Source organism: Halichoerus grypus, chromosome 13 (genome assembly GCF_964656455.1).
Source record: "Halichoerus grypus chromosome 13, mHalGry1.hap1.1, whole genome shotgun sequence".
NCBI lineage: Eukaryota > Metazoa > Chordata > Mammalia > Carnivora > Phocidae > Halichoerus > Halichoerus grypus.
In genome coordinates this window covers 88,303,641-88,327,203 of record NC_135724.1, presented here as the reverse complement: position 1 = coordinate 88,327,203, position 23,563 = coordinate 88,303,641, and the positions used below count along the sequence as shown (strand labels likewise).

Sequence of the window (23,563 nt, the reverse complement as noted above, 5' to 3'; positions counted from 1 at the left end):
TATTCCCACTTTACAGATGAGGAAACAGAGACTTGGAGAAGTCCAGGAACCGGACCAAATCGCATGGATGACAAGTGGTTCCAGGCAGGGTTTGCCCCAGAGCCCCCTGACCTGGAGGGGCGCTGCCTCCCTACATGGACGGCTGGAATCTACGGTCTTCAGAGAGACATCTGATGCCTGCGCACAGGACATGTGTGACAGTGAACCTGAGACGCCCCCAGGGGGTGGAAGATGACCCTCTTCCCGGCTAGACGACAGAGTAAGGGACACCTCACTTCCAGAGGCCTCCCTGTGAAGTAAGAGTGTGTGGGACCTGCTTCAGAACAGGCCAAGGGTGGAGAGGAAGTTGGTGGGTCTGGATGTAACAGGAGTTGATCATTGTTCAAGTTGACCGATGGGTACACAACAGTTTATTACACTATTTTCTCTGCTGTTGTCCCTGTTTGGAATTTTCCAAGATAAAAAGTTAAATAAAGTAGAAGAGGGGCCGTCTCATCACCTCTGACAGGAAATACTAAAGTGAGAAGAGGGGCTACTAAGTACCGACTCTGTGTGACGCGGGGCGGGGTGCTCCTTGGACCCTCGCGACATCACTAGAGGTGCGAGCTGCTGCCAGCCTCCTCTGATAGATGAGGTCACGGGAACCCAGACTATAGTTGAAATGACTTGCCGAGGGAGCAGCTAGGTCAGACAGGTTCTGGGTCCCTGTGCTTCTTACCAACATAGGCTTTTTTCCCCTTCCTCAGTCTGGAAGTTAGGCCAGCCAGTCACCCCAAGAAGCTGGGGATTAACTTAAGATCAGTGTTTGGGGAAAAAAAGGAGAAGATGAACTATAGACACAATAAAGAAGATGAAATGCAGTGGGGGGCGGGGAATGCTGGTGAGAAGTCAAAGCAATATTTCCAAAGTGAAATGAGAAAGAGGTTTCCACAATCAGTCCAGTTGGGGGGATGTTGTCCCAAATGTATACACCTCACTTCAAGACTCCCAATGTCCAGTGACCTCCTAAAGCCTCAGAATCGTGGACCCATTTTCTCCCTATGCAGAATTCCATTGGGAGCCCACTCCTGCCGCCCCAGAGTCCTCGGGGTCAAGGTGGCTGACCCTGCCTCTGATTCCGGGGGGACCATGGGAGCATCCAGGCGTGGCCAACCTGAGTAGCAGCTGCCCCGAGGACAATGGCGAGGAGGTTGGGGGCAGTGACCGGGGCTCTGGAGTTGTGCCTGCCGAACATGCGCCCAGGGATCCACTAAGAAGGAAGGCAACAGGGAGAAAGGAGAGGCTCGGGGAGGAGGACGCTTCCTGGCAGCAGCGGTGAGGGCCTAGATTAGGTCATACTGGGCATTACCTCTATCTCTAGACTTGAAATCCTGTGAACCAAAAACTAGTTTGCATTAGGTTTCGGTAACCTGCAACCAAAGGAGAGTCCTGACTAATAATCCTATTTCGCTTTGTCTAATCCTTCCTTGAGCATGAGTGGCCCTAGTAAATACCTCATGGGGCCACTGTTCCAAGGCAGGGGTTTACAACCCGGGGAGGGGGGAAAATGCAGACTCCCAGGCCCCCTACTTGGATATTCTGACTGGCTTGGTCCAGGATGGGCCCAGGAATCTGTTCCTTTAGTAAGTGCTCCAGGTACTTCTGATGTAGTTTGCTGGTTTGGGAGCTGGCCACTCTAAGGAACATGCTTTGGAAATACAGCTCTCAGGAACACTTTTATGTGGGTTGCACAAACTTTCTCCATAGTCGCTTCCATTTCTGGGCATGTACTTTTACAAAATGTACATTGGTCAAAAGACCTTTTGAGGAGCTTAGAATACCCGCTGTGCTTAAGGTACTCATTCAAGTCTCTGCATGGGTCTCTGGGCTCTCAGAGCTCATTTTTCCAGATGCTATTTGGAGAATAAAAGTCACCTTCCTGTCATACCCAGAGTACACAAAAACAGGTGGTTCTAGGTGGGCCAGGAGAAATAACGGGGACCACAGCTTACTTCCCTAAAATGCAGCCAGCCAGCAATGTGGGTACCACAGCTCCGCTGGGTTTCAGGCCTTCTGTATGCCTGATGGTGGCCTGCGAAATGTGACATTTTGGGAAAGCTGTTTGGCAGCGAAGCCTTGAAGTTCCTATTCTCTGACCCAGTAATTCTATTTCTAGGACTCGGAGACTGGAAAATAATCAGAGGAGTATGCAAAAACTAGACACAGAGATGCTCCTCACAGCCATGTCTCAGACAGACAAACACTTCAGACAATCTGTGTGTCTGTCAGCTGGGGGCTGGTTCAATTAAGTACAGAGCCCGTGAAAGCATGTCATCTACATCAAACCGAAAAGCTTCTGCACAGCAATAGGGAATTAACAAAATGAAAAGGTGACCTATGGGATGAGAGAAGATATTTGTGGGGTGGCTGGGTGGCTCAGTCAGTTGAGTGTCTGCCTTCAGCTCAGGTCATGGTCCTGGAGTCCTGGGATCGAGCCCCGCATCGGGCTCCCTGCTCAGCGGGAACCTGCTTCTCCCTCTGCCTGCCGCTCCCCCGGCTTGTGCTCTCTCTCTCTCTCTCTGACAAATAAATAAAATCTTAAAAAATTTTTTTTTTTGCAAACCACATATCTGATAAGGGGTTACTATCTAAAATATATAGGGAACTAATACAACCCAATAGCAAAAAACAAAAACAAAAACAAAAAAACAATTTAAAACTGGGCCAAAGACCTGAATAAGCATTTTCCCAAAAAAGATAGTCAAACGTGAAAAGGTACTCAGCATGATTCATCTTCTGGGAAATGCAAGTCAAAGTTGTAATGAACTCTCGCCTCCCACTGGTCAGAACTGCTCTCCTCAAAGGCAAGAGGTAGGGAGGCTGGGTGGCTCAGTTGGTTAAGCGACTGCCTTCAGCTCAGGTCATGATCCTGGAGTCCCGGGATCAAGTCCCACATCGGGCTCCCTGCTCAGCAGGGAATCTGCTTTTCCCTCTGACCTTCTCCCCTCTCATGCTCTCTCTCTCTCTCATTCTCTCTCTCAAATAAATAAATAAGATCTTAAAAAAAAAAAGGCAAGAGGTAAGTGCTGGTGAGGATGTGGGGAAAAAGGGACCCTCATGCAGTGTTGGTGGGAATAAATACAGAAAATGTGACTTATGTTTATATAACGGAGTACTATGCAGCCAAAAAAAGAAAGAAATCCTGCCACTTAGGACAACATGAAGGAAACTTGAGGGCATCACGCTAAGTGAAATAAGTCAGAGAAAGAAAGACATGTATGTGGAATCGAAAAAAAAAACCCAAACTCATAGAAACAGAAAACAGACAGTGGTTGCCAGGGTACAAACTTCCAGTTACAAGATGAAAAAGTCCTGGAGAATATTATGTACAGCGTGGTGACTATAGTTAACAATACTGTATTGTATATTTGAAAGCTGCTAGAAGGTAGATTGTAGAAGTTCTCACCAAGAGCCCAAATGTCCATTGACTGACTAATGGATAAAGAAGATACGGTACGTATACACAATGGAATATAACTCAACCATCAAAAAGAATGAAATCTTGCCATTTGCAATGACATGGATGGAGTTACAGTATATTATGCTAAGTGAAATAAGTCAATCAGAGAAAGACAAATACCTTATGATCTCACTCATATGTCGAAGAAACAAAACAGATGAACATATGGGAAGGAAAAAAAAGAGAGAGAGAGGGAAATAAACCATAAGAGACTCTTAACAACAGAGAACAAACTGAGGGTTGCTGGAGAGAGGTGGGTGGGGGATGCACTAGACAGGTGATGGGCATCAAGGAGGGCATCTGTTGTGATGAGCACTGGTGTTGTATCTAAGTGATGAATCACTGAATTCTACTCCTGAAGCCCATATTATACTATATGTTAACTAACTAGAATTTAAATAAAAACTTGAAAAAAGAAAAATAAATAAATAAAAGTTCTCACCACACACAAAAAATTTTAACTATGTGAGATGATGGATATGTTAACTAACCTTATTGTGGTAATCATTTTGCAACAATACATATATAAAATCACTATACTGTACACCTTAAACTATATAAGGTTGTATGTCAATTATATCTTAATAAAGCTGGGGAAAAAAGTGTATTTTTACCACCATGCTCACAAAACAATAGTTACTGAGAATGTTGGTATAAATATATACATATAAACACGTATACACACATGTACCTATATACACGCACAAATCCATACATCTATGCGCATATATATACATATACTCTGTAAACTGTTGATATACATGGACATATACACATGTATGCCATATAATGCCAATTTTTTATTTAAAAATATAGATGTATCTATATCCATATATAAAACAATAGAAGGAAGTCCACCAAAATGTTAATAGTGATTATCTCTGAGTAATTTCTATTTCTGTTTTATAGTTCTATTTTCTAAATCAGAAAAAGTTATAAAATTAAGATATGTCCTTTAAAAATCATGTTTTCGGAGGCACCTAGATGGCTCAGTTGGTTAAGCGTCTGACTTCGGCACAGGTCATGATCCCAGGGTCTTGGGATTAAGCCCCGACTCAGGCTCCCTACTCGGTGGGGAGCCTGTTTCTTCCTGTGCCCCCCCCACTCATGCTCTCTCTCTCTTGCTCTGCTCTCTCTTTCAAATAAATAATCTTTTTAAAAAATCATGTTTTCAGAGAATTATTAATAAATGCAAAATGGTTATAACATCAAGTGGAAATATAGGATAAAAATACATATTCAACATGGTACCAATTAGTTTTTAAAAATTTTATATAACTGTTACATCTGTGTAATGGGATTATAAGTAATTATGTTCTTCATTTCACTTGTGTACCTTTTCCAAACTTTCTACAATGAAAATGTGTTAAACATTTCGCATCTGAAGGGAAACCCAGTCAATTGCACTGTGAACCACGGTCTCTAGGAAGACCATTTTCCCTGCAGTGCTTTTGGTCCCTGGGAGCCCCTTGCAGCTGGGCATGTTTTGTGAGGGTCATTAGGACCGAGGGCTTCTTCTGAGCCCCACAGCCCAGGATGAACACCCACCTCCCAGTGGCGCCCCATTCACACAGGCCAGTGAACAGCAACTAAGCACTGAAAATCACCCCAATCATGACCATTCACTGGGCCTTCCCTATGCTCCTGGGCTTGCACCCGGGCTTCACAGGCGTCACCTCCTTGAGCTCAGTGAAGGCCAGTCTGTCTAATTCCAAAACCAAGCTCTTACCAGTGTCAGACTCCGGTAAGGAATAAGACTTTCAGGTATATCTTTATGGCACGTCTGTTTCTAAGGAGCGTGTCTGGTATGCCCAGAACGTTCTTTCTGATCCATTTATGTGAGAATAACGTTAAATTTTTACCTTGACCTATAATTATTGCCCCCAGAGGTCATTTTCATAAATAACAGATCCCACAGCTGTTCTTGTTTTCCTTCTACCTACCTTTTCTTCCGATGGGTAAAAGCCAATTGCTCTCATGACAAAAGGAAGCTCTGACAGGCAAATGTGTTCCGACACCTTCCTGGTCTCCATTGTATCAATACCTTGACTACGGAGCTGAGAATAGTAAAAATAGTCTTCCAGCTCCTACGTGGAAATAAAATGGAAACACAACACACATTTTGGCTTCAGTCTGAAGCATCCATTAGGACTCCAAGGACATTTTCTAGAAAGTACATTTTTGAGCTCAGTGGGGAAAAGAGCTTTGGAAAAAAGCGAGAAGGTTCACCCCAGGCACATCTCTTTTACGAACTTAACTAGATGTTACCAGCAAGTGTTTACTCTGAGGACAATTACCCTGTAGAATTTTCCTTCCCTGCCACCAGGCACCAGACCATAGAACGGGATCAAGTCTTCGCCCCCAAGAGAAACTGCTGCCTCCAGAGCACTAGAAGAGCAACAGAAACATCACCGTTAGAAGGCGCTCACGCCTGGCCCCGCGGACCTCTGCAGGGTATCACAGCGCCCATTCAGTCAGGGGCTCTAGAAACCTGTTAGCAAAATTCCCTCGAAAATGAAGCTGAAAACGAAAAATTCCATTTCCATGTGGAATCTGGTGGTGCAGGGCACCCGCCCTAATGACAGTGACACTCTCTCGCTGATGACAGGGCAGGCACTTGGCAATCTGTCTGCAGTCTTTGGGGAACACGGCTCTCCTGAGGGAGGGAGGGAGGGAGGGCTCCTGGTGCTGAACCCACAGTCCTCCCCAGCAGAGCAGCTTCGCCCGAAACGTGAGATCTGCATATGACCAGAGCCAAAATCCGGGATAAGTGCAGGTACGCCGCCAACACTAATTGCTTCCATAAAAACTCGGGAGGCCACCAGGGACCCATGCCAGTCAGATAAAAATAACCCTCTGCTCGCTAACACGGGATCAGGCTTTCTAAAAATAGGCACTGTAAATGGTAAGAAAACCTACTTTTTGTAGGAGACTGACTTTGCCCCATACAAAATACACATAATACGAAATCATCGTAATAATCCACTAACTGGATTTCTGCTAATCAGGCCATTAGCCTCTTCGTGGGGTTATTAAAACACACTTCAGTGTAGACCACAGTGGGGAAGTGGTTAAGTATCCAGAATCTGGAGTCGGAAGGACATGCGTGTGAGTCTCGGCTCTGCCACCTGTAAGCAATATGATCACGGGCGATAACCTCCCTGAGCCCCAGTTTCCCCATCTGTAGAATGGGAGTAATTACAGGTCTGCCTCATGGGTGGCTGTGGAAATGAAGTGAAGCCACATAAAGGGCTGGACACAAAGCCCTCTCTTCTTCTCCTGTGATGAGTGTGTCAAGGCGTGCTCTTGAATCAGAAAGAGCCGGATATGAATCCCAGCCCCACCACGTACTCCAGTGCTTGGGAGGGTCCTTTAACACCTGGGAGCTATCTCCAGACACATGGGGATACCACGTGGGGATACCAATAGTCCCTGCCTCACAGAATGGCTATGAGATGAAATTGGACAATGCACAGACAGCAGTGAGCACAGGGCCTGGCCCAGAGAAGGCTCGGTACAAGGTAGTTAGGGTTATTCTTTTCTGTTGAACTGGGTATCAATATACACCTACGCCTCTCTTCAAAGAGTCAGCCACAAAACCGTCCTGGCCGTCTTGTCAGGCCCTGCATAAGCAGGCTGCGTTGGGGCCTGGGGAGGGGCTGGTGTGTTCTCCAGGTGGGTCTGAGGCCCCTCTGCAGCAGGGCCCAGGCCTCCCCCAGCTCTGATATTGGCCATCGAGGCAGGTGTCTAGCTGAGAGGGCTCCCTGTCTGTGGCCTCCAGGCCTTGCCCAGGCCCAATCCCGACAGGCTCTGTGGGAGGCCACTTTTAGCCACGTGGCTCTGGAACAGGGCCAGGCGAAGGCCAGAAGTGATGCAGAGGAGACTGTCACTACCAGGAGTGTCTGGGGACGACTCACAGGAGCTCCGAATGCCCTGGGAGCAGCTCTCTGGTGGTCAGGACTGTCCTACGTCTCCTGCTTCCTGGCCACTGTCAACGGACCCGAGAGAGCTGGAGGAACAGGACTGGGGCGGTCCAACAAGAGCCAGGGAAAAAGACCCACTGTCCCTGTGGTCAGAGCTCCAGCTTGTGGGAATCTGAGGACTGTCAGTGGCCATGGTCGTGCTGGGCAATGAAACCCAGCTGTACTGAGAACGAAGCCAACAGCAGAGCCAGGCAGAGAGCAAATGCTGAGGGCATGCCGTCCCTGCTCTTCCTGCAGGGTGGACCTGAGGTGTCCATGACCGTCTCAGGAATTCCCCTTTGTGCTTAAGCTGGGTTCCTCATGCTTGCAACAAAAAAAGGGGGTCATCAGGGCACAAAGGGGAAGCACATTTATTGAAAACCTACTGTGTGCCGAGACACACAGACAGTACTTCTGGGAAATGAGCTCAATCAGGAGAAGCAGAGAGTACTGTAACACATGGTAAGTGCTCAGCAAATAGTAAGCACATAGTAAGTGTTCGCAAATGCTCCCCAGGGGAGGAGGCGGGGGGGGGGGGAGGAACAGCAATGGTAGTAACCATTACTCTCAAAACGGTGATGATATTCCCATTTAACAGATGGAGAAACTGAGACTCAGAAGTTAAGGGACTAGCCTCAGGTCATGCCGCAAGCAGGCAGGAAAGGTGGTATCTGAATTGGGGATTTCTGCTGTCCTCTGAGCACGACAGCAGGACTAGAGGTGGGTGTGAGGTCGAGTATCAAAAAGTAACAGGAGATTTAAAAAGAGGTGCAAGACAAGGGGAGCAGAGGGGGGCATGCCAGCAAAGACGGGGCAAAGGCCCAGTATGTGTGGACTGAACCCTAGGAGAAGATGCCAGGGAGGGAGGGGTGCACCCGGGAGAAGATCGACGTGCTGCAGGGACAGTATCTGGGCCCAGGAGCACCCCGACAAAAATCGTGGGCACGTGAGAGGACGCAGCATCTTAATTTCACCCTCTGACTCAGTCGGTAGACCAGCAGGGAATTGTGTTTGTTTACTTGTTTGGGGTTGTTACATTTCTTCCCATTAGTGAAGCACTGAACATATTAAGACACCAGAAGCAGCAATGAAGTGCTAATTAGTTTATAACGATCCTTTGTCCCCACAACAGATTAAATTGAAATTCTCAGAAGCCTGGACTCTGGCCAGGCCCAGGAAAGCCATTGGAAAGCGGGTGCCTTTTTTTTTTTTTCCTTTAATCTCTACCATGATTATGGAGAAGAGGACAAAAATGAAAAGGAGGAGATTTTGTTCTGTCCCCAGGGTGTCGCTCCCACCGTTCCAGGTGACAGACTAGCTGTCAAGGAATCAAGCAGTTTGTTCTGGGCACACGACTGGGAAGTGCTTTTCAATGTGCGAGCTCACCTCCAGCTTCTAAATTCCCAAATTCCCAAAATCTGCTCTCTTAGCTGAAGGCAGAGGCGAAGGTCAGAGTTGCAACTGCAACCTGAAACAAGTGTGGATCCAAAGCAGATTTACCTGGCTAGTTCTGCTCCTATTCAGGTTAAGAGAAGAAGCTTCGATGTCTGCCATAAAAGAGAGATGTGCACTTGGCACATGAATCGAAGGAAGGAAGGATTCTTTAGGAAGGAAGGTGCCTCTGAGCTGTCTGTACCCAGCTTTTGAGTGTGACGCTGCCAGGCAGGAGGCTATCTGAGAGGCAGGCGCTGGGAGAAGGTGCTCAGGGATGGGAACCAGCTCTGCCCTGTGGCAGCTCACGGAGTTTGGGTGGATGAGGGGATGCTGTAGTACTTGCCCTTTTTAGTAAGGCTCTTTAGCAAGGCCTTCATAAAGAATAGAAGAGAGGAAATAGTTAATGTATTGAGCCCCTAGCTCTGCTCTATTCAAAACTTACAAGGATCCTATAAAAGTCCCTATTATTATCCTCCTTTCCCCCCATTTCACAGACAAGGACTCTAAAGATCAGAGATGTTAAGAAACAGGCCCTAGGTCTCACAGCCAGCAGAAAGGAGGCTCCACATCCAAACCCATGTCTCTTTGACCTCAAAGTCCGAGTACTCTGTGATGCTCAACCCTGGACCCCTCCAGCCTCACCCAAGGCAGAGTCTCAGCTCAGGGCGGGTGGGTGAGAAGAGCAGGCTGGAAACACGTTTCAAATAATACTCTCACTATTGCTGTTACACATGCTTTGGAGATTTGGGCAAGATCTTTCTAGCTGGTGTGAATTTGCGGATGACAGAGTGGGAAGTATTTCAGGGGCCGCGTGTGAACAAGGTAGAATCACACTGCCTTCGCCGCAAATACCACTGGTCCCTGAAGCAAAACAGTAATCTTTTGTCTGCACACGCATATAGACAGATGTCATGGGGAACAACCCGAGGGCCGGGCCTGAAGTAGGGGCTTCACACCTATCTGCATGGCTGGTTAAAAAACGAGGGTCTACTCCTGACACCTGCCTTGTGGGGCTGAGCTTCTCGCCTGATCACGTACCTTAAGTTGATTTCCCACTGCACCACCGATCGATCCTGTCCTCCAGCTGTGAAGGCACAGCAGCCATCGTAGGAAAGGGCCATTCCCGCCACCCCGTTGGGGTGGCATATAATAGCGGACGTCTTGTGTGGATTGCCATCAACTGGTAAGATCTGAAGTCCAACCTAGAGAGGAATATGTCATTGAAAATTCAGATTCAGATAACTGGGCCCCAGGCTCGGGCCCGGCACATTCACAAGTCACCTCCAGTGCTGTTTACCGGAAGGACCTGCGTATCTGGAACCACCTCAGTGTGTGAGAGCCCCCGTTTCATGGGGTTAGAGGTTCACACACACACTGACCCCGTGGGCTGGTCCCTTAGGAGAGAGACGCCAGGTTGCGGTAGAGACACAGGAAGGAAGCTTTCACCCGTCTTCATAGTTAGACGTCCAAGGTTTTCCAGAATAATTCTGGAATCCTATGATTTTATGCTTTTCAATAGATTATTTTTTTTAAAGATTTTATTTATTTATTTGACAGAGAGAGGCAGGCAGAGGGAGAGGGAGAAGCAGGCTCCCTGCTGAGCAGAGAGCCTGATGTGGGACTCGATTCCAGGACCCTGGGATCATGACCTGAGCTGAAGGCAGACCCCCAACCGACTGAGCCACCCAGGCGCCCCTCAATAGATTATTAAACGTAGAACTAAGTGTAGCTAGTTTGCATGTCTTTATAAGATTTTTCCATGTAAATAAATTGGAAAGAAAAAAATCCTTTGGTGACCACGTGTCTTCATGGGAGTACAGAAAATGCAGTAACTGCTCAGAAATGCTTCCTAAGACCCAATTTTCACTCATTTATGGCAATTTTCAGTATCATGTTGACCGAGATGAAGGAGCTGGGCTTGGCTGTGACACCAGGCAACCCGGAGTCTGATTCTACTTGGGGCTGACTGCTAATCCAACCCCAGAGAGTCATCTCCCCAGGCAGAGAGCAAAGGCTGCTACCTTGTCTCTGTTAATAAACACCATGTAGCGTTTCTGCAGTTCCAAGGTGGTTTTCACTGGGAGGATTTGTATCTGCTCAATGGGAGACCCAAAAACCGGCCCAAGAAGTGTCTTTCTGCATGAGAAAAAAAAAAAAGAAACATTTTTTTTCTTGAATTCCACAAATCTGATCGTAGGTTTTGTGACTAGCTACCTTTCATGATACCATACACATTTTGCATTCCCAATTTCTTGTCCTGTCACTCAGCGAAGAACCTCCCTCTCAACCGCTGCTAACAGCTGCCGTAAATAAGAGGCAACAGCTCCAAACAGTAAATGCTCCAGGGAAAGTCTGATTGTGAAGAATGCTTTCGTGGTGGAGGCCCTGAGTTTCCTCCTTGACAGCTGAGTGAAGGGAACATTATGCCTCGAGAATGTGTACAGGAACAAGGGACGAGGAAAACGCGGTGAGGAAGTGACATGCGTTGCCAGGATGTAGGAAGACACCCCTTCCCCAGTGGCAGGCCAAGAGATCAGAATGAGGTGCCGTCCGTGGCTCGAGACACCTGACATACAGGTCTGCAAGCGCAACACGCAGACTTCCCAAGCACTGCCTGTGAAAATAATTGTGATGAATGGTGCCCCGGCAATGGTCAGACTTCTTTAACTCGGACTGTTAGGAATCTGATCCGAGGTGAGGTTAGGGCACATTACCCTAAGCCCAGAGCAGTACTTTCCCTGAAGCGAGCAAAACAGGAATTTCAGGACCCCCGGCTCACACAGGTACCTTCTGAGGCCTCAGGGGAGTCCTGCTGTGTTTTATTCTTAATTATGTATCCTTTTTTTCTTTTTAACAGGGCCCACAAAATTGAATAGGCTTCACATCCCACAAAAGCTGGATCTGCTCCTGTGTAACCATTACCATCTTTTTATATGATAAGCCTCTCATGGTTTAGATGTGTTTTCTTCCTGTGTCCCCTGTACCCAGCCCATGACTGGTGGGGACAGTACACACTCCAGGTGTGTGCACTGACTAAATGAGGCGCAAATCCATTAAGCAGTCTTTTTTAAGGACCTTCTGTGCCAGGCACTGTGTGAGGTGCTCGGGACACAGACGTGAGTGAGATTTGGTCACTGCACTGAGCTCACAGCCGACAAGAGATGACAGACGTGGAAGCACTGAAGGGAGAGGTGTAGGAACAAGCGAGTTCAGGGCTCAGAGACTGCCCTGAGGAAGGAAACATGTGAGCTGGGTCTGCAGTGGTGAGTTGGAAAGGTAGAGAATATGGAAGTGACAGACAACAGGCAGCAAACACAGGTGGCGCAAGGGCATGGGAAGTGGACTGTTGTTGGAAAAGTGAAGAAAACGAAAGGGGGCAGGAGCAGGAGGGGGAGGGCGGTGAGCTGAGCAAGGGGGCCGGGGCCAGCTGTGAGGGTACCACGGAGGGGTGGGGTCAGGTGGGTGATCCACAGTCAAGTTCATACACATGGAGACTTAGGTGAGGTGTCAGAAATGCTAAATGGCCACCTGAGGGATCATGCACCAGCTAGCTGCAGGTCACCCTGAGTAGGGATGTCTGAGGACCTTCCCCGAGTATCACCAAGTGGACAGAGGCAGCGAGAGCATGGCTAGGGGCAGACTCTGGTTTGAATCCTGGCTCGGACCCTTAAAGAGTAGGGTCAAGGCTGCGGGGAACGTAGAACCACCGCATGCTGTTGCTGGTGCTGCTTTGGGAAACAGTCTGGCAGTTCCTCAAATGGTTCAACAGAGTTACCATGTGACCTGGTCATTCCACTCCTAGGTCTCTGCCCAAGAGACATGAAACGGGTGTCTGTGCGGAAAACCTACACACAAATGTTCACAAAAATAGCCCCGAACGGAGACGACCCAAATGTCCAACAACAGGTGGATAAATAGGGTATGTCTATACAGTGGAATATGATCCAGCCATAAAAAAGGAATGAAACACTGTCACACACTATACCATGGACGAGCTCTGAAGAATCTTGCTGAGTGAAAGAAGCCAGACACAAAAAGTCACATATTATATGATTCCACTTAAATGAAATATCCAGAATAGACAAAGCCACAGAGACAGAACACAGCTTGGTGGCTGCCGGGGGGGGGCAGAAGTGGGGACAGGGAGGGAGGGAATGGGGCTTGTTTTTGGGGTGATGGAAATGCTCTTGAATTAGATAGCGGTGATGGTTGCAACTTTGCGAATATAGTAAAAATCACCGAAAAGGGGTAAATTTTATGATATGTAAATTATATCTTAATTTAAATTATAAATAAGAAAAAGGGGGGGAAAAAAGTCAAACTATTCAGCGTCCCGGTGCCTCAGGTTCCTCACCAGTAAATAGGGACAATGACACGCCTTCCCCCTGAGACCATGGTGAACAGTAAGTCGGTTAATATATGTAAAGCACTCAGAACAATTTCTGACACATAGGAGGGCCATGTAACTGTCACCTAGTTTTGTTAAATGTATCTGACAATTTTGTAAAGTTAGTATCTTTTGCTTCTGATTGAAAAAGTATCACATACTCATTGTGAACAATTTCACACATTTAGACGTGCACAGGATAGATAATCTACCTAGACGCCCACATTGCTGCACCCTTTAATCCCCAAGTAATCATGGGTAAGTTTGGTGTCTAGGACTCAAGAATTTCTTTTATATATTCTAACCTATATAATTATAATTTTATGTGAAAAGTAGATAAATTATAGAAGTGTAATTTTATAGGAAAATGTGTTACGTCTTGGAGATATTTCCATGTTACTACAAAGAGAGCTTACTTTTTCTTTTCTAAAAGCAGCATCATGTTTCAGTGTAGTGACGAGTCATTATTTAACTAATCCCCTATTAATGGACATCTGGATTGTTTCCAATTTTGGGAAATATTTTCGAGCAAGACATCCTTTTACTTATGTCTTGGCATACTGTGCGAGGACTTCTGTGGGCTACATTCCTAGACATCAGACGACATGATACAATTTAGCAAAGCTCTCCCAAAAGGACACCCCAGTTTCCACATCCCCCCAACAGCCAGTGAGAGTGCCCACCCACTTATACTTTGCCAACACTGTGCCCTGTCAATCATTTTTATTTTGCTAATCTGATTTGTGAAAAATGATGTCTTGTTTTCATTTGCATCTTTGATACACTAGTGAACATCTGCTCATAGGTTTATTGGCCTGCTTCTGCCAACTGCCTTTCAAGTTCTAAATATTTTAAGTGCATTTTAAAATTGTTTTGGATAAGTCCCGCCCCATGAAAAGGCAATTCCTTCCCAATTAAGCTGTGGTTATGAGGCCTTGTTATTCCTACAACTTAAAAGATGCTTTATGCAAGGGGCTTCACTTTGGAGTGATGGAGATGTTCTGGAACTAGAACAGGTGTTGGTTGCATGACATTGTGAATGCATTAAATGCCACTAAGTTGTTGACTTTAAAATGGTTAGGTTTTTTTTAAGATTTTATTTATTTGAGAGAGAGCACGAGAGGCGGGAGGGGCAGAGAGAGAGGGAGAGAGAGAATCTCAAGCAGACTCCCGCTGAGTGCAGAGAACTGCACGCAGGTTCAATCCCACAACCCCAAGATCATGACCTGAACCGAAATCAAGAGTCAGACACCTAACTGACTGAGCCAACCAGGCACCCCTAAAATGGTTAGTTTTTATGTTTTACGTTACTGAATTTCACTTTGATAAATTATTTTTTTAAAAGATGCTTTATAAAAGAAATTTTAAAATAAAAATAAAAAGGGGTGCCTGGGTGGCTCAGTCAGTTGGGCATCTGCCTTTCACTCAGGTCATGATCCCGGGGTCCTGGGATTGAGCCACACATTGGGCTCCCTGCTCAGCAGGGAGCCTGCCTCTTCCTCTCCTCCCTGTTCGTGCTCTCTGTTGCTATCTCTGTCTCTCTCAAATAAATAAATAAAATTTTTTTAAAAAATAAAATAAAAACAGGGGCGCCCGGGTGGCTCAGTTGGTTAAGCGACTGCCTTCGGCTGAGGTCATGATCCTGGAGTCCCAGGATCGAGTCCCGCATCGGGCTCCCTGCTCAGCAGGGGATCTGCTTCTCCCTCTGACCCTCCTCCCTCTCATGCTCTCTCTCTCTCTCAATAAATAAATAAAAATCTTAAAAAATAAAATAAAATAAAATGAAATAAAAACAAAAAGATGCCTTATGCTAATTTCCAATTGTCAGGGGCAGAAACTCCAAACTATGTGGCTTGAAGTCCCTGCTTAGTAACTGTTAGTGGGAACTTGGAGCCTGGGGCCCTTCATCCCCAATCTACCTGCTCAGTGAACTCAGATTTACTCCGGACTTGCATATCTGTGGGATATTCCATGTCCAAAAAGTTTGTATCCATTAAAGATGATGTATGAAGATTCTGAGATCTTCCTAAAATTCCTTTTCTACCTATTTCTTTCAAATGTCTCCTTCCTAGCGTTTTAATATTTTAAAAAAAAAAAATTGTGCTGGATTTCTCTCCTGTTCCTGCCACATGACATGGCATTTCTCAATCATTTTTCCTTGTACCCTTCTGCAAACAAATGTTTAAAAGAGAAGAAGATTATGATGATGATCTTGGGTGATCCTGGCCTTTGAGGACCTATCTTTCTGAGAAACATTTCATGACGCCGGTCTTCCTCAAGCGTGGGGCCAGCTACTGTTGGCTTCCGACTTCCTTCTCTCAGGTGAGGTCACTAATGCATTCTCACCTGTTGCTCAGCCTCAGTGCCTCTGTTCTTTCCAGACATACCCACAAGGCAGCCAAACGACAGGAGGAGAGGGGATGCCCTCTAGGGCTGACTAGGTAGGAGCCCACGGCCAGGGCTGCACCTGGGCCCAGTAGTGCCAAGTAGAGGACAGAGCCAGAACTAGGCTCAAGGGTTAAGTCCCGCTCCATCCTGAGCAGCAAGTTCCGTCACCTCTCTGAACCTCAGTGGGATACTACTTGGTGGTTGGGGCGGGGGGGGGGGGGTTGTTGAAGATGAGTGCAGAGCTCCGGTGCAAGGATGATGCACCATGATCTGTATCTATCACAAGGAGCAAACCCAGGGAGCCCCGGGCCTAGCAGCACAAGGGCCAGCCACAGACGTAGACCTATTTCAGGACAGAGGAGCTACTGCTCAGAGATGTGGAGCTTTGGATGCCCTGGGCTTGGTCTTCGGCCACTCTTCTATCTGCTTTTCCCTTCTGGAATCTTCTCTTGTCTCATGGCTCTAAAGTACCATGTGCTCCTGACCTCAAATGTGGACCTCAGCCCAGCCTCTCCCACAAACTCCACTCCCCTACCAAGATGCAAATTCCATGGCGGCAGGAACACTGCTGTTGGCATCCCTACCTTCAGCACCTCGGACAGAACCTGGCTCAGGTAGAGGCTGGGTAAATACTGAGTGAACACGTGAATGCCATCAGGTAAACTTAAAAACTCCCTTAGGAACTCAGAGTAAGGGAAATCGCACAATTAGGGGCACCTGGTTGGCTCAGTCAGGCGAGCATGTGATTCTTGATATCGGGATTCAGTTTGAGCCCCACAATGGGTATAGACGTTACCTTAAAAAAATAATAAAATCTTTTTTAAAAAATCGCACAATTGGTAATTTTCAAGTGAAAATATATGTTTTTTTATCCACGAGAGAAAGATGGGAGAGTTTATAAAGCATCAGCGACTTTGCGGGTTCCTTCCCTGGGTCTCAGGCACTGAGCTCTGGGTCCCTCATCTCTGTGCAGTGCTGGGCTCTGGATTTGCCTCCTGCCTCTGGCAACTTCCCAGCCACATGACCCTGGGTGAGAATTATTCAACTCTTCTGTGCCTCGGTTTCCTCCCCTGCATAGTGAGTGATAGTAAAGGTAGCCAAGCTGCTCTCAGGTCTGTAAATTGGGACTTAAAAGAAGCCGGGGGCGGAGAAACTGATCTAGGTATCACATCAGCGGGAAGCTCCTCATGCTTACCTGCACATTTTGGTGGTAGAATTAAAGAGTTTCACTTTGTAGCCACTGTTGCAAATGAGCAGGAAGAGCTCCTTGGTGAGTGGTGGGTACCAGACCATATAGGTGGGATAGTGGCCCTGGTCGGTGCGGTGAATGTCCAGGACCTCCAGGTTGTCTCTGTAGCTCTTGAGAAGATTATATTCAATCTGCAGAGGTGGCCAGATAGACACACATGAGGGCTGAGCCAAAGGAAGGCAGCCAACAGTCCTATTCTGGGAGAGACAGTAGTGGTCCTCCTAAGGGAAGACTTGCCTAGACCCTCACTCCTCACAGGCTGCCATGATGGAGCATTCCTTCTGAGCAAAGACAATGAGCTAAGTGCTCTAAAAACATGATGCCACTTAACACTCCTGACTCCCCTGCCAAGTCATGCTGTTGTGCCCATTTTACAGATTAGAAAACAGATGTTCAGAGAGGTTCAGTGGCTTGCCCAAGGTCACACAGCTAAGAAGTGGTAGGGTGAGAATTCAAATTTAGGTCCAAACAGACTCCAAAACCTGAACTCTCACAGTTGTGTTATACTGTCTCCCTTACCATTATCTTGGGAACTCCTTGAGGGTAGGAACTAATTCATATCTAAATCTCATCACTTAACAGTCATAAATTAGCAGCTAGCTGAATTTCATCCATAGGTAGGTTTTGGTGGCCAGCCCATAATGAATGGATGATTGGATGGCCATAATACAGGACAGAAGGGGATGGAAGAAAGAGAGGGAGCGAGGAACAAAGTTAAGATGGATAGATACAGATCTTTGACTCATGATGGGGTTACATTCCAATAAACCACTGTAAGTTGAAAATACCATAGATCAAAAATGGATTTAATACACCTAACCTACCAAACTCCATAGCCTAACCTGGCCCACCCTAAACACGCTCAGAACACTGACATGAGCCTACAGTTGGGTGAAATCACCCACCACGAAGCCTATTTTATAATAGAGTGTTGACTATCCCATGTAATTTATTGAATTCTGTGCTGAGAGTGACAAACAGAATGGCCACGTGGGTGCAGGTGGCGGTCAGTGTACCGGCTGTCGAGCCTCATGGTTGCGTGGCTGACAGGGAACTGTGGCCGCTGCCCAGCATCACAAGAGAGGATGGGACAAGACCCAAATTCAAAATGCCAAGTGCGTTTTCTACTGAAAGGAGTATTGGTTTTGCACATCCTTGAGACCAAGTGTCGACTCAGAAAGGTTTATGCTACCTCATTGTACGTTCATTTTCTCCAACAAGCACCCAGACTGTGGGCCCGGTTCTATGCCAGATGCCAGGGACACAACAAGAATGAAACACCCACTGTCCCGGTGGCAAGGTAAATGGACACTGAACAGCTCACCAAGAGCCTGTCTCTCCCAAGGCTCAGCAGTCTCGGCTCATTGCTGTCCAGATGAACCCCAAACAGGAGACTGCGGATGCTTTTGCGATGAGAACGAAGCCTTGCCAGATATTCCCAAACCCGGTGTCCATTTTTGACTACCACCATGTAAACAGCCACAGTAAAGTGTACATCCTGAATAGGAGCCAAAGAGCAGAAGTTATTCCTTTTTAAGTTTTGTAACTTAAAAATCATCACCATGTTTTTCACACTAATGTTGCCGTTAGAATATTTTGTCCAAAAAGAAATTTTAGTCTATCTGAGCAAGTAAAAAAATATCACACCCATTTTACAGATGAGAAAATTAAGGTTAAAAGCAGATAACCCACAAAGGTAAGGGGGGGGTAGAAAGCATCTACCTGACACTGTGGCCTTACGCTTCTTTCCAGTCCCCACCTCATTCTGTGTGGAAAACTGAAACCCTGACTCTTTTTGCCTTTGTCCTCCCTACTCTGTATCCAGCTACACAAAATGAAAAAGGTATGAGTTCTAAAAAGTATCATGGCTGAGAGTGAGCCGGGTGGGAGAGTGTGCGAGAGCAGCCCGAAGGGAAAGGGGTACCTGGGTCAGGAGCCGCAGGGGTGAGGAGGCTCAGCGGCGGGCCTGTAAAGGTGTGGAGCACACAGACCAGGGGAGGCGCCGGGCACAGAGGCGGGGGTGGGGGAGCAGCAGGGACGTGGGAAGCAGCCATGGCTCTTTCCCCTCGGCCAACATCAAGGCGAGATGAGCACACAGCAGACCAGGAGAGCTGGCAGGAAGGGAGAGGCTAAAGGTCTCAGAAAATCTTTACTGAGCTTAGGAGCCCTATTCACAGAGGGAAGGAACAGAATCCAAAACACCGGGGGAAGACGGTGCTTTGAGATAAATGTGAATGTCATCTTGTCAAAAATCAAAGGGAAAGATGAAAGAACGGATGCCAAGGAAGGGGTCCAGAAACCAACACACCAAAATGAGCTGTCAGGATGGCAGAATCCCAGTCTGCAAGTCCTGAGGCCTGGTCTCGTTTCGAACGAGAGTCCCTCCTCTCTTTACAGTGGCTTTGTGGAGATACAGTTCCCACTGCACACAAGTCACACCTTTAAAGTGTACGACCCCATGGTTTTTAGTGTATTCACAGAGCTCACCACCACAATTTTAGAGCATTTTCATGACCCCAGAAAGAACCCCAAATCCACGAGCAGTCACTCCCCATCCCCCCACTGCGCCCCCCTCCCCGCACCTCCACCAGCCCTCCCTCCCTTTTGGTCGTAAACAAGATTGCTAGATCACAGGACAGCACCCAGTGGAAACACTCACAGCAGTTGCCATGTACTGGGAGTCATGGGAGAAGCTGATATGAGTCACATTGGTTCTGGAATATTTGAAAGGCTCTGGGATTTGGTTTTCTAAGGACATTGCGTCAAGAATGTAAACTGTCCCCTCAGTGAAGCCAGCTCCAAGAAGGGCTCCTGAAATCACAAGCCAGAGAACAATGCTCTAAAAAGGACTTCATTCCTTCAGAAAACATCAACTCTTGGGCCAGACTCTGTTCTAGGTGCTGAGGAGACAGCAATGAACATGACAGGCCGGGACCCTGGCAGGAGAAATGAACGGAAAAGCATGAGGCTCTGGGGTGAGTGCTCAGACACTACTAGGCACGGAGTGCTGCAGGGTCCCGAGGGACAGGTGTCTCATCTAGCTGGCTGTGGGGACAGCGGTCAAGGTGAACTTCCAAGGGCACAGCCATTTGGGTCTGTTTTTTCTTGGAGCCCAAGATAGGCTGATAAAATGAAAATACCTTCAGGATTGTAGGTTAGACTCTGGACGCCAAGCCCCTTCTCAAAGACCCTGCTGAAAAGGTACTTTTTCTTTTCATAATCCCACACTTTGATCATCCCACAGAAACTCCCAATGGCGATGAGGGGTTGGTACGGGTGGCAGGAGATGGCACAAATCGCATCCTTGGGCTCCACGAATAACTTCTCAAGTTTGGTCCCATCTGTCGTTAAGTGGTACACTGTTGCATCAGATGTTCCAATGATAAGATTCCTGTTTGCCAAGGAGAGACCCAACAGTATCAGTGTTTGCAGGGAATGGGGCACGTCAGCTATTCTGCTTCTAATTGCACAGGAAACGCCTCTGTCGTCTGTAATTTAGTGACATTATTAACCCAACATCTCCAAAAATACACTACCAATATCCAACAGCCTCCATTTGCAAGTGAAAAAGCCCACATTTCTACATGTAAATTGAGTCATTAAGTATGCAGATGGACAGTCAGTTGTACAATTAGCTAATCTGCACATGCAAATATTCATTTGTGTATGCAAATATGGAGTTTGGTGCACACATACAGATGTGCCTGCAAATACTGCAAGGGTAATTAAGCAGACTCACAGATAATTCAGTCTTGAAATGTTATGGCTATTAATTATCAAATGCCTTTAACCGCAGTGCTAGGACAAACTCGGCTTCAAGAAAAGACACCAAGCTACAGCAAAGGACTCCAAACACAACAGACATCAGAGCTCAGGGATAAGCCCTTTCCAGTTTCCAGTTGCTAACGATTCTTAAAAGAAAATAATGCTTCATTTTAAAAAATGATTGAACAGTGACTATAATCAGCTGTGGAGATCCATCTGAGAGCCCCATAAAGGACCTCCGAGGAAATCCTGTTCTAGCTCGTGTCCCGGGAACAAGGTGAACATTCCACTGCGTGCCGACTAACAGAGAGGACATCAATCATGTGTTGGCCATTCAAATGACTGGATTCATTAACAACTTACCTTACAATAAAAAGGTCACCTTTTAAAGTGCAGTCTGGAGGATAGTTTGATTTTTCAGTGGGCGGAGCTGCTGGGGTCTTTGAAAACGACAGGGTCCTTATGGAGCTCAGTTTGAAGTTGCTGTACCAGTTAACAATGGACAGGGTGTGATCGTAGAACTTAATGTTGCCTCTAATATCACCTGTGACAATATAGCTGAAATGGAAAAAACATCGTTTGGTAACTAACAGTAGTAGGTACCAACTACTGAACAGCTAATTATATGTCGGGCTCTGGACTCCAGGTGTTGTAAAAACTTCACTTAACACTGTCCTATGAGGCTGATTTTACTGTTGTTCCGCTTTACATCTGGGAAACTAAGGCTCAGAGAAGTTGAGAAATTTGCTCAAGGCCTGGGGTTGCCAGATTTAGCAAATAAAAATACAGGATGCCCCATGAAATTTGAATTTCAGTTAAGCAATGAGTACTCTTTTAGTAGGAGTATGTCCCAAATATCGCACGGGACCGACTCACACGGGGCAAGGCTATCGGCCGCGGCCAGTCTGTGCGGGGATCCAGGTGCACCTAACGCGGAGCACACACTCTCGCTCTCCTCCCCCTGCCCTCCCAGATCAGCCCCGTGCAGCGGCAGTGGGCGGTGTTGGCATTCTCTGCCAGGAGCCCACGGAGGACACCAGAGCCCATCTGCCAGCCCTCCGAAACCACACAGCCGGGCAGCGGCACGCAAGCGGCTTTACAGGAAAGCGCTGCTCTCAGAGCCACGGCAAAACCCTGTCCAGTCTCACGGCCCAAGGCCGTGTCGCGTGACAAAATGCCTTTTATTTCCAGTCCTCAGATCCAACCCAAATGGGCTTTTTTTTTTAAGCCTCTGACATAAGTGTAATCACGGGGGGATAGGGGGATGAATTTCCTCTTATAGATGCAAAGTGATTAAATGCAGTTTCCGATTAATAAGCAAGGCAGGTAGGCAGAGTAATTGGCTACAGCATCTTTCACTGCCCTCTGCTGGACAGAAGCGGCAAAACAGGCCAAGTGTTTTCAAGACCCTTCATGGGCTCCCTGGTCCTGGCTGGGTTTTATTTAACATGGAGAGAGGGGGAACCCAGGCCTTAGTCTTTACTGGGCCCTAACCCCGCCAACTAATTAAAGGTTGATTCATCATCAGCTGCAATTCTACTATTGTCTTTTCCACACCCCTGAGTGAGGACAATTTGCATTTCTCTTTGTAAAGCCATGCCAGGACCTCACTGCATCCTGTATTAAAAGAAATGAAAAGGAAAGCAGGGCTTCTGGAAAGCAGATGGCACAGTGACTCCAACTACATGCGCATGGTCCCTGTCATTAGGCAGCGTCCTCCATCCCTGTTGGGAACTTCTCGAATATACTAATAAGGACTATTTCATCTAGAGCTCCCCTGTGCCAGACAAGGTACTATGAGTTTTACATGGCTTGCCTCACAAAATCCTCATAAAATCACTCAGAGAGAGAGTATGGTCATGCCCATTTTGCAGATGGAAAAATGGAGGCTCAGCCAAGTTAAATCCCTTGCCCCGAGTCACTCAGCAAGGAAGGGATGTGAACCCTTTTCTGTCTGAGACTAAGGCTTTTAATGACCCTCTCTGAGCCCCCACAGCCTCTCGAGTCAGTAAACTTTATAAAGTTCTGTTGTATTTCATCTTTTCATAATGGGTGTTATTTTGTAATCAGAAAAAACAATATAGCTATTCACGTTATTTTCTTAAAATTAAAGTATGTAACATTTAGGGTGCAAAATAAGTCTAATTAGTGTGGAAGAAAAAAACAAGTTTCTTTTTGTTTCACCAACACAGAGGGATTTTTAAAAGTAATGCATGCCCATGATTAAAAGAAAAAAAGAAAGGCAAACCAATTAGTACAAATGAGACTACAAGAAGAGGTGAATCCATCCCGACCCTTGATCCTACTTCTCTGTTCTTTTCCTCAGAGGCACCAAACATTCGCAGTTAATAATGAATTTCACCAGAAATATTCTATGCATATACAAAATATATGTATACATCCGAAAGGCTTTTAATATACTTTGGTAATCACTGATAGCTACTTTTTAATTAAGTTAATTACCTATCAACTGTAGTGAGCACAGTGATGCCCTCTTTCTGCAAATGAACCAATTTACAAGGTTTAATGTGAGGAGAGCCCACCAAGGCGGAGGCAGAGGATGGCGGGCGGTGTATGTCCCAGACAACCAGCTTCCCTTCCATTGTTGCTGAGAGTATTTGTGTTAAATTCAAATGAAAGACTGACTGGCTGAATTTTCCCACAAGCTTGTTGAATGTCTGCATTTCAAAAGACAGATTATAAGTTACGTTGGTAATAAATATAAAACAAAGCATTTGTCAATATGGCATATTTTATAATATTACGTTGATTTACAGTAGGAAAAAGATACAATTAAAAAACCAATCACTAAGAAATCTCTCCCCCGTGGATTGCCATGGTGCAGGCCATTCTGAACCTCTGAAGGTTTGCTAGGAGCA

The 23,563-nt window shown here is 46.5% G+C and overlaps 1 protein-coding gene across 1 annotated transcript in view; it reads right to left on the bottom strand.

Annotated features, from left to right (window-relative positions):
- The window catches only part of CFAP251 (cilia and flagella associated protein 251), a 72,481-nt gene that overhangs the window by 22,614 nt on the left and 26,304 nt on the right, over nt 1-23,563 (bottom strand). Inside the window, exons 12-21 of the mRNA XM_078061030.1 lie at nt 23,148-23,362; nt 21,048-21,242; nt 20,060-20,310; nt 19,579-19,730; nt 18,244-18,417; nt 16,866-17,050; nt 10,917-11,031; nt 9,934-10,097; nt 5,797-5,887; nt 5,443-5,586 (exon numbers count right to left, since the gene is read on the bottom strand). Of these exons, the coding sequence (XP_077917156.1) occupies nt 5,443-5,586; nt 5,797-5,887; nt 9,934-10,097; nt 10,917-11,031; nt 16,866-17,050; nt 18,244-18,417; nt 19,579-19,730; nt 20,060-20,310; nt 21,048-21,242; nt 23,148-23,362 (1,686 nt within the window). The remainder of the gene's footprint in view (nt 1-5,442; nt 5,587-5,796; nt 5,888-9,933; nt 10,098-10,916; nt 11,032-16,865; nt 17,051-18,243; nt 18,418-19,578; nt 19,731-20,059; nt 20,311-21,047; nt 21,243-23,147; nt 23,363-23,563) is intronic.